Here is a 10975-nt window from a genome sequence, read left to right as displayed (position 1 = left end):
GAGAGGGGGCGGGACCCAGAGAGGAAGTCGGAAGTTGGCGGCTATATCTCGCGAGAGTTGCTTTTGCGCGCGAACTCTAAGTGCCGGGGTCCTGGGGTCCGTTTGTGGCTGGTGGCTGGCCCCCCCGGGGACGCGACGACGCCAGCGGACCCAGACGCCTTCTTCACCCCGCCATGGAGACCCCAGCGAAGCAGGAGCAGCAGCAGCCCGCGGCGGCCAAGATCAGAAACCTGCCCTGGTAGGAGGAGGCCCGGCTGCCGCGGGGAAGGGGATCGGTGGCCTGGGTGGGCCAGTGGCGCGGCCGCAGCCCGACTTCGCTCCACCGCCCCCGACCTGCAGCCAGAAGGAGCCCCAGGAGTTCTCTTTGGCATCCTAATCTCCCCAGTCCCCTCCGTTCTTTTAGGACTCTGTCCCGTCTTCCCGCGGCCCTAATCCCACCGCCCCCATCCCTTTTACGTCCTGGGTGACAGCACAGGGGTTCAGTCCCTTCTGACTTTGCATCTGCCTCCGCGCCAAAATGCTCTCTACTCTTGCGGAATCTTCAATGCCATTATTGCTCGCCTTCTAAACTGAAATAGTAATGATAATAATAACGCTTCCTAGCTAAGTGGTATTGGAAAGGCTTCCTGTTAGGTCGCCAGGGACTCTGTTAGTGTTTGATCTTCACAAGGACCCTAGGAGGTAGGTGCTGTTATTATTCCAGTTTCATACCAAACGGTTCAATGACTTGGCTAAGGCCCAGAGCTTGAAAATAGGTTTGGATCTGAACCCAGGTGAATTCAGAGCTTGCACTCCAAACCGTCTTACTTCCACAGCTGCATCTGGGAATGATGGTTTAGAAACTGATAGGATTTGGCTTGATTTCAGAAAGCTCCAAGTTGGTCCTAAGAAGTTCAGTTTGTTTCTAGCGTGGGAAAAATAACAGTTTACGGTTGTAAACATTTTAAAGGGCATAATTCAGCGACATTAAGTACATGGAGAATGTCGTGCTGCCATCTCACTGTCTAGTTCCAAGCTTCTTGTCACCCCAAATGGAAACTGCATACCCGGTGGCAGTGACTCCCCATTACCACCCCATCCCTACCCCCCTGGCAACCACTGACCCGCATTCTCTGACTTTGCTTATTGTGGATATTCATATAAATAAAATCGGTATGTGGCCTTTGTGCCTTGACTGGGTGCTTTCACTGAGCATCATGTTTTCAAGGCTCATCCGTGTTGTCGCAGGCGTCCGTGCGTCAGTCGTTTTTATGTCTGGATAGTACTCCCTTGTACAGACAGACCACTGTTTATCTGTCCATTCATCTTTTGAATGTGTATTTGGGCATGAGTCCAATTTTTTTTTTAATTTTAATGTTTTTATTTTTGAGAGAGAGACAGCGTGAGCAGGGGAGGGTCAGAGAGAGAGGGGGACACAGAATCTGAAGCAGGCTCCAGGTTCTGAGCTGTCAGCACAGAGCCCGATGCAGGGCTCAAACCCACAAACCAGGAGATCATGACCTGAGCCAGAGTCGGAAGCTTAACCGACTGAGCCACCCAGGCGCCCCATCCAATTCTTTTTTTTAATGTAATAAAAAGGTTTTTTTTAAGTTTTTGAGAGACAGAAAGAGACAGTGTGAGCAGGGGAGGGTCAGAGAGAGGGGGAGACACAGATTCTGAAGCAGGCTCCAGGCTCTGAGCTAGCTGTCAGCACAGAGCCCGATGCGGGGCTCGAACCCATGAACCATGAGATCATGACCTGAACCAAAGCCAAATGCCTAACCGACTGAATCACCCAGGCGCCCCTATCCAATTTCTAATTTACTTTGAAATAATAGGTTCCTATCCAGGTTGAGATTATTTACAGGTAGACAGTTGGAGACGTGGAGTTAGGACAGGGTTTATCCACCTCAGCACTACTGGCCTTTGGGGCTAGATACTTGGTGGGTGCGGGCCTGGTGATTATCCTGTGCGTCGTAGGATGCTTAGTGACATCCCTGGAGCCCGTCGTTGGAGGCCTGTAGCACCTTCTACCCAGTTGTGACAATTGAGCATGTCTCCAGATATCACCGAGTGTTTCCTGGAGGACAGAAGTGCCCCTGATTGAGAACCAGTGGTCTGTATTCAGACAGAAAGGATTTTGCTTCTCTTCGTCTTCTTGTTAGGATACAAAAGGATTCCTTTGCACGCAACAGCATGTCCTTGCATTTGTATGTGTTCTGATCCATGCTCAATTGTATTTCAGGGTTGAAAAATACCGGCCGCAGACACTGAATGATCTGATTTCTCATCGGGACATTTTGAGTACCAGTAAGCATCCCTGTGTCATTTGCTGTTAGTCTGGTGGAGGAACTGTATAAATTTCTTGGCGAGGTCTCTGCTGGGTAATAACCTTGGAGGACCTGATTGAGCTTTGTGGAATGTTGCTGTGAGAGTGGAGTCCTTCAGATTTTTCATTCCTGCATCTGCCTCTGAGTAGAACGTAGAGTTGAAGTGCGTTCAGCCCAACTCAAGGGCCCCCAGTGAATGAGGCAACTTCCGGAAACTGATGGGGTCTCTCTTTCCTCCCAATCCTCAGTTCAGAAATTTATTAGCGAAGACCGACTGCCGCACCTGCTTCTCTATGGCCCTCCAGGGACAGGAAAGACCTCCACCATCCTAGCCTGTGCCAAACAGCTATACAAAGATAAGGAATTTGGCTCCATGGTCTTGGAGGTAAATAGGAGGATTATGACTCTACGGAGAACTCCGGTCTCTTACTTTTAGTTCTCTTAGATTTGTTTCACTTTACAAGTAAGTTGCTTTGGTGGACATAAATTATTTCACGTCACTTTTTCCTGGAATTGATGTTTTGGTCTGGATTGGCTTTAGCTAGGGGTCAGGTGCAGGGCTACATATTTTTCTCTGCTGTTGCCAACTTCTCAAATACTCAGTGGCCACTCAGGGACGGGTCGCTCAGTAGCTTGCAGTCCAGATTCCTTCTTCGGGTTGCTCCTCCCTGTTCTTGCCCCAGAAAGCCAAGCTGTGTTGACTGCAGGCTGCCTGTTCCTCAGGCTCCTGGTTAGGTTTAGCCAGTAGGGGCTCTGGCTGGTCAGTGCCTGGTTCTTCCCTGGGGGCCACCACAGGCTGACGGCACCCCACCCGCAGGACCACTCCCCCACTCACCTCTGCGAGCTGGTCAGGGGCCCCGGTAGTCCCAGAGGGACTGCATGGCGCTCCTGGTTTCCCCACACCCCACCAACACCTTTTAAAATCTCTCTTTGCGGAATTGTCTTCAGATCGCTGAGTCTGCCATCTGTTTGCTGCTGAGACTTGAATGATACACTTAGATCACAGAATTCTAAATATTGTCTATTGCCAAAAAAAAAAAAAGGTTTATTTTCTTTGTTAGAGATCTTAGAACCTGGCTGCCACCAGCGTTCTTTGTTCCGTGCATTCAAGATTTGGTAACTTCTGGGCTGCGGCAGCTAAACCTGAGCAGGATTCTGCTCACGCCAGAGGTGCTGTTCACTGTGACCAGGCCAATTAGTTATTCCTCCAGAGTGTGTCAGTGACTGTGCTGGAAAGAGGGGTGGGGGGAGACACAGTTGCTGGCCTTTCAGAATGTAGCGTACTGATCTAGTGTGTTGTGAGTTTTAAATTCAATTGCAATCTTGGCTTTTTAATAGTATTTATCGCTTTGCTGCGGTTAGGCCTAGAGACCTAGCTCACTGCGCTGGAGTGATGAAAAGATACATGAATTCACAGATAGCACACCAGCATGCGTCTAATTCATTCTGGCTTCTCCCTTCCACTTTCAGCTGAATGCTTCAGATGACCGAGGAATAGATATTGTTCGGGGACCGATCCTGAGCTTTGCCAGCACAAGGACAATATTTAAGTAAGAATTATTTGTATAATTTCTCTCCCTGGAGGTTTTGATCAGTGAGATGGCAGAGCTTAATTTTTTAAATCCTCTCCTTTGCCGGTCCATAAAGGTAAACAAAGACTTTGTCAAAAGTAGCCATGAAAAAGAAATAAAGTAGGAGGATGGTGGTAAGATACAATGCAAACAGGAAATAAAATTTCATCTCAGAACTTGCTAGGGGAAGCGTAGCTGCATTTTAGTAGTTAACTGAAGACTGATAACATCCTAAGACCAGATGAGCTAGTTTGAATTTATTATTTTTTAAAAATTGTATTTATTTTTGAGAAAGAGAGGACACGCAGGGGAGGAGCAGAGAGGGAGACGCAGAATCCGAAGCAGGCTCCAGGCCCCAAGCTGTTAGCACAGAGCCCGATCTCATCATGAGATCGTGACCTGAACCAAAGTAGGATGCTTAGCTGTCTGAGCCACCCAGGCACCCCTGAGCTAGTTTGAATTTAAACAAAAATGAATTGAGATCAGATGAATAACAAGAAAAGATGAAGGCAGACAGGGGAGGGGAAAGCAACAGGGTGCCGGAGGCAACAGCGTCACAAAAATAGGGAAGTCAGACCTCCATTCCCCTTAAGAGCTGAAAGGGTGACGGGCTTGTCCGCTGCGTGACCACCCTTGTTTGCTTCACTCAGAGGTCAAGGGGGAAGGGACTTCTTGAAGCCCGGGCTGATGGCACAGATGTGAACACGTAGGTTTGGGCCTGGAGGTTGAAGGGAGATTAAAGAAATCTTTGGGGGGCGCCTGGGTGGCCCTGTCGGTTGAACTTCCACCTCTTGATTTCTGCTCAGGTCATGATCCCAGGGCTGTGGGGTCGAGCCCCGAGTTGGGCTCCGGTACTGTGTGTGGAACCTGCTTGGGATTCTCTCTCCCTCCCTCTGCCCCCTCCCCCACTTGTGCGTACACACACGGTCTCTCTCTCTCTAAAATAATAGTAAAGAAATCTTCGGATGATATCATTTGTTTTCCTAGGAAAGGCTTCAAACTAGTGATCTTGGATGAAGCTGACGCCATGACCCAAGACGCCCAGAACGCCCTGAGGAGAGGTAAGGGCCGTCAGGCACAGCGTTGGCCCGTGAGGGCATTAGAAAGAGAGTAAGGAACTTTGGACGTGAGCTAAGGACACGGCTCCTTGACAGTGTTTGTTCATCTTCTGGCCCAGAGCAATCTGTGTGCCTTTCTCTCGTGTGTCCCACCTGACAGTCTGGGCAAAATCTCTCTGCATTGGCGGTTTCCTCTTGCAGCAGCTTCAAGGCAGAAGCCCTGCTTGGACTTTCAAGTCTGACCAGACACGGGTGTTTCATCCTCCTTTTCCAGTGGGTTCACTTTGGGGTTGGGAATTTGTATTCTTAGATGGGGCGCCGTGGAGAGGTACGGAAAATCTCTTATTACTAAACTGCTGGGTAGACCTTTCTGCTCTCGGCCCCCTAAGATGCACAGCAGCCCAGAAAATAACGCCGGAAATGCCATCGCACTGCGAAAGCTGACATGACTTCTCTGTTTGCCAAGGGAATGACTGGCAGGGGAGGAGAGGATCGTGTGAGTCGTCCGTCTCACGGGGTCTGGTGCAGTTAACTTGTCTGAGAGGACGTTGGGAACCTCTGCCATTAAGATTCTGGGGTAACCAACTAGGAGAGAAGAACGATCTTTGGGCGTTCTGGGGCAGCCCGTGGGGGGGGGGGGCAGTGGGAGCATCTTCTGACTTAAAATCTTTAGCGGCCCTTCGTCAGCCTTTGCCCCGAGGGATGACTGGCCGTCCGGGCAGATCCCGTGTGAGAACAGGGGAAACTACACGGGGGCTGGCGTTCCATAAGCCTCTGAATTTGAGCTGTCGCCCTCTCGAGTGCCCGGAGGCTTCGAGACAAGTGCACGGGGCGGTCCACACAACGGGATCCCCGTCCCCCACCGTGAGAAGGTGGAGCATCGGCACCCCGCCATAGACTTCTATGCAAGAGGATGGACGCACGGGATCTCACAGCTCGGACGGGATGGCAAGAGCGCCGGAATCCTGGCGGATCCTCAGACACGGAAGGATTTTATAAAATCCTGTAGAGATGACGTGTTCATCAGCTTTGGGGAAGAGGGCGGCCGGTCTCCCGGTCCCGACCCCCGCAGTGACCGCCTCCCTCGTTACAGCTGCGTCCCCTCCTTGCTTGCGAGCCTCACCTCATTTCCTGTGCCCTTCCCATGACCGAGGAAGAGTTCAGGGTCTCCGGGTCTTTCGAAGGATCCGAACGGACACGAGGTGGTTTTCTTTTCCCTTGCCAGTGATTGAGAAATTTACCGAAAACACCAGATTCTGCCTCATCTGTAACTATCTGTCGAAGATCATCCCTGCCTTGCAGTCCCGCTGCACGAGGTTCCGATTCGGTCCTCTGAGTCCAGAACTCATGGTGCCCCGCCTGGAACACGTCGTCGAAGAAGAGCAGTAAGTACGTCGGGAAGCAGGGAGCGTGAGGGCCTTGGGGACTGAGCAGCGCAGGCCGGGCCGAGGGTCGGCTGGCCGCTTGGCATTTATAGGCGATCGGGGGTGCCGTCAAGGGAGTCGGGTGCCTGGCACCGAGGTCTGTCAGCTGCCCTCATCTTCTCTGGCAACTCCCGGATAGTCTTGGTAAAAGGCGCTTGGTTCTTCTCCTGATTCCATCCTCCTTCCCCCCGCCCCCAGCTGTCCCCATTGTCTCCTCCTCTCCTTTTGTCACCGGAGACCGTGTGCTGCCAAGTCCCTTCTGCTAAGACACCTCTAGCCGTTTTCGACGGGAAGGGGAGGTACTGAGACTGCCTTCCGTGTCATCAGCTGCCGGGCAGGAGGCCACCCCAGCTGCTGCTTGGTGAAGGGGGCGCCCGGCTCCGCGCACAGAGGCCTCCGCCAGCGCTCTCTCTGAGAACAGAACCCAGAGCCGGTCGCCAACACGGCCAGGCCTGGTCCTAGATTAGGGCCTCTCCAGACTTTGCGTGGGCTGTGACTGCTGCTGCGAAGCCCACGTCCCTTAAAACCACAGTGAATTCTGGATCCTGTAGATCAGGAGAGCTCTGCTCACTCTGTCCTCCGCTTTCTTTCGTTCCTGCAAAGCCCAGGCCATCTCGTTCCCTTGGTGAGTGCTCGCGCTCTCCGGGCCTCTGAGTCCCTCCTGCCTCTCCCCCTGCAGGGTGGATCTGAGCGAGGACGGGATGAAAGCCCTGGTGACGCTGTCCAGCGGAGACATGCGGAGGGCTCTGAACATCCTGCAGGTACGTGCCCTGGCAGATCTGGAGGCGCTGCTTTGGGATGGTTTCTCAAGACAGACACATGCAGCAGCAGAGCCAACCCAGACATTCAGAAACCTAGAACTGGTAAGACCTCCCGTCTCACAACAAACCAGAGGTCCCCCCACCTGTGTGTCCTGTGCCGGAGACCAGGGAGAGCTGGGCAGGGCTCTGCAGCCGCGACCTCGCCGCAGCATCCTCTCGGGAGGCCGCGTCTTTCCAGGGCTGTCCCGCACCCACCCGACTTCGCTGCCCGCCTCTATGGCCACCTCCGCAGTCTCCCCCTGACCCGCCTGCAGCCTGCTGGCCGCGGTGACAGCCACCGTGATTCTCCCCCCGTCTGCACAGAGCACCAATATGGCCTTTGGGAAGGTGACCGAGGAGACTGTCTACACTTGCACTGGGCACCCGCTCAAGTCCGACATCGCCAACATTCTGGACTGGATGTTGAATCAAGACTTCACGACTGCCTACAGAAGTATCCTTTCTCACGGCCTGCCGACGGCGTGTTAGGTGCCTCAGGCCTGAACTCGGCCCCGGAGCCCAGGCTACGGCCAGTGTCTACACCCAACTGGCAAAAGACCATTGGCTGTGTGTGTATCTGCTCAGCCTTTTGTGGGAACCAGAGGTCTCTCGGGGGAATGACTCCTTGTCTCTAACGCCCTAAAGTTCTTCCCGAAAGGCTCTGACCTGGGTCCGGCTTGAGGCCACTTTCCTCACAGAGAAGCAGTTAGACTTTGGGGTGGCCGATGTGATCATTTCCAAGTGGCCATTGTTATTCTTGTTTTGCTGTGAAATTAAAAGCTAGGGGTAGCCTTCTGGGGGCTGCATGTGGCTCTGTTCTCTACAAGTCAGAAGGAAGCTCTTGTGGAAGATAACGTAAGTTTTTAGAAGGGGGGAGTGGCGCCTGGGTGGCTCAGTCGGTTGAGCGTCTGACTCTTGATTTTGGTTCAGATCGTGACTCCAGGGTCGTGGGATCCAGCCCTGCGCAGGCTCTGAGCTGAGCGCGTAGCCTGCTTGGGAGTCTCTCTCGTCTCCCTCTGCCCTTCTCCCCCCACTCTCTCTAAAATGAATAAAGATAAGAATTGAGGTCCAACAGGTACAGCTTCAATTTGAAAGAACCCCGCTGCATCAGGATGAAAAGCCCTACTTCCAAGCGTCACTCACCAGGGTTTGGATTCACAGTCGAGTGCAGCGGGTTTCTTCTGGATCTCATGCCCTTTGCCTTGACCATCCCTCTCGAGACATCACAGAGTTGAAAACACTGAAGGGGCTGGCGCTACAGGACATCCTGACAGAGATACACTTGTTTGTGCACAGAGGTAACCCCACTCTTCCCGGGGCCGAGAAGGGGCGGGGCGGGGCGGGGGGCCGGGAGGGAACACGACGCTTCACTCTGGAAGCGGAGAAACAGGAATGACATAGGAACCTGACCCCTCAGTTTCAGTTGGGTCTTGTTGCTATTTAAAACTTTGTTCCAAAACGACTCCCTTATCCTCTAGAACTGCTGGGGGAAGAAACCCCCGAGGGCCTGCTCTCTCTCCTCCAAGGGAGGAGAACAGGACGCTGTAAGGCACATGTCTAAGGGTGTTTTCCCCTGAGAGGAGGGAAGGAACGTGTGTCTCTGGTGTGAGCCAGTCTTGGGTGAACCACCTCACGTTCCCAGCTGGTGGCATCTTCTGTGCCGAGAACTGGCCCTCGGCCTTGGCAGCCGACTCCTCCGGTTGGGCCTTTTGCGGGGAGCCGGGCGTCAGCATCTTCTCAGGCCGGCCAGGTGATCTGCTGCGCAGCCTTTTCGGGGAGACCCTTCCTTGCGCAGCAGCCAAGTGCAGACTGACGCGGGTCCGCGCAGGCCCGCTCAAGCCCAGCCCCGCACTTTGTGGAAAAGGAGCACGATCGGATGTGTAAGATTCAGTTGACTACGTTTGTTTGTGACACTGGGACAGCACGTGAGAACGGGGCTTTCCGGTCCCGCTCCAGAGCCGCCCCCCTTGCTAAAGCAGTGATCTTCCGTGGCCTTGCGGCCACTTCCAAACCTGCTCACAGAATGGGTGGAAACTGAACACTTCCTCAGGGGTGCCGTCCCTGCGTGTCTGAGGCCTCGAGGCAAGTTTAGTTTAGCCAAATTTAGTGTCGTCTGATGTTTAAATTCCTAATTGTTGGGCGAGGTCTTGTTTTTGTAGCAGGGAGTGGCAGACCTCACTCAGGTGATTTTGTTTCCCCCTTACAGTTGACTTTCCATCTTCAGTTCGAGTGCATTTATTGACCAAAATGGCAGACATTGAGTGAGTATTTCCCAATTTTGATTCATTCCCTTTCCTACACTGTAGCGATTTTTCTTCCCCTGCCTGTGTGGTTGCAACTTTTTTTTCCCTACATCGTTCATAGAGGGCCCAATCTGGCCTTTGGCGGGATCACTGAGAGAAACATGGGGAAGGGTAGGATTTCTAAGGAACATCCAAATAAACGCCAGGACAGGTTCAGCTCAGCTCCATATCTGAGATAAAGGCTTCTCCTCAGGCCTCGGAGGCCTGGTCCACGGCGGTTCTAGAAACGCGGTTATCTGGAAGGCCTGCTTCAGTCCCGACATCGAGGTCACTCGGGGCCGAGCAGCCATCTAGCTGTTATTAAAGCATTCTGGCATAGCAAAGCATATTGGGGGGAAAGTAAACATAAACTCCATTTTCCACTTTGCCTGGCTCCATAAACACAGTTATTAGCCCCCAGTGAAGCCGGCAGCTTTCATTTAAGTAGACAAAAGCATTGGGTTCAAGACAGACGCCAGCACGGGGCCCGCTCTAATTTGCTGTCACTGGCTTGCCACGTGCTCACCGTGGGTCCCTCCTCAGCCCCGCGCTGCCGGGATCGTGATTTGCCTCCGCTGGCCGGGCGCCTGGGAGGTGGCCAGCTGCACTGCCAGTGCCCTGCTCTGCCAGCCGGAGCTCAGAGCCGCGGCCGGCCGGACTTCCCAGGGGCAAAGAGGAAGGAAATCTCAAAGATCGTTTCTCTCGCTTCCTTCTGCCAGTGAGGTAGTAATCCTCAGCCATGGGAATCCTGTGCACCCCTGTACAGCTAGAACAAAGTTACGTTCAGAACGCTGCTCTTGACAACTAACACATTTTTTTTATTCAAATTTTCCTCACCGGTCTGGATGGAATTATCAAGGAGTGTTCAGGGCAGAGAAGAGCATGGTAGGGGGACCCGTTCAAGATGGCTGTCCGGGATCGAGTTTTACTGCCTCCTTTCCTCCCTCAGCAAACGCTCCGTCTGCAATCTCTACCGTTCTCTGGTCGGACGGTAGCTAGCGGTCCGTGATATTCTCCAGTCTGACCTTGTGTTTGGTGTCTTTTAGGTACAGGCTTTCTGTTGGCACCAATGAGAAGATTCAGCTGAGTTCCCTCATTGCCGCCTTCCAGGTCACCAGGGACCTGATCGTCACCGAGGCCTAAATGCTGAGGCCCATTCGCTGCCATTCGTGGGCCCACAGTGACGGGAGCGCAGGGGACCCTGTCACGGGGTGAACTGCTGTGTGGGCTGGGGGATGCAGCCGGTCACCCCAGGTTTTGGAAAGGTGTTCCAGACATGGGCGGGCAAAGGTTTAAACGGCTGGGGTGTGTGTGTACGTGGTGGGTATATACACACTTGTAGCGCACAGCTCTCACTGCCCTGCCCGTTGGTGTTTTACAGAAAAAAAGAGCAAAAAGCTTTTTTGCCCTAGGCTTTGACCATTCAGTTGCTTAGATGACAGGAGACTGGCCTACCCCGTTTTGGTCTAGAACAAAAGGCTTCCTAATCTCCTGCGGTGCTAGTGTCCTCTATTACTCAGGGTGAGCGGAG

General features: G+C 53.1%; 1 protein-coding gene across 1 annotated transcript; it reads left to right on the top strand.

The window, feature by feature from the left end:
• Window positions 1-62: 62 nt before the first annotated feature.
• On the top strand, window positions 63-10931 carry RFC5 (replication factor C subunit 5). The gene is made up of 11 exons (XM_029922474.1): window positions 63-238; window positions 2225-2289; window positions 2558-2694; window positions 3780-3859; window positions 4868-4941; window positions 6164-6323; window positions 7042-7123; window positions 7487-7616; window positions 8383-8460; window positions 9369-9423; window positions 10491-10931. Exons 1-11 carry the CDS (start codon window positions 174-176, stop codon window positions 10585-10587), a joined length of 1023 nt encoding a protein of 340 aa, XP_029778334.1. The 5' UTR covers window positions 63-173; the 3' UTR covers window positions 10588-10931.
• The last annotated feature ends 44 nt before the right edge of the window (window positions 10932-10975 follow it).

This window comes from Suricata suricatta, chromosome 14 (assembly GCF_006229205.1).
Source record: "Suricata suricatta isolate VVHF042 chromosome 14, meerkat_22Aug2017_6uvM2_HiC, whole genome shotgun sequence".
In the NCBI taxonomy this organism is placed as follows: domain Eukaryota; kingdom Metazoa; phylum Chordata; class Mammalia; order Carnivora; family Herpestidae; genus Suricata; species Suricata suricatta.
This window is presented reverse-complemented; position numbering and strand designations above follow the sequence as displayed.

Excerpts from the sequence above, each read along its gene's own strand:
- RFC5 (XM_029922474.1), top strand. The coding sequence starts at position 174 with ATGGAGACCCCAGCGAAGCAGGAGCAGCAGCAGCCCGCGGCGGCCAAG. Across the intron at positions 239-2,224 it reads AAGATCAGAAACCTGCCCTG|GGTTGAAAAATACCGGCCGC; the intron begins GTAGGAGGAGGC and ends ATTGTATTTCAG. Across the intron at positions 2,695-3,779 it reads TTGGCTCCATGGTCTTGGAG|CTGAATGCTTCAGATGACCG; the intron begins GTAAATAGGAGG and ends TTCCACTTTCAG.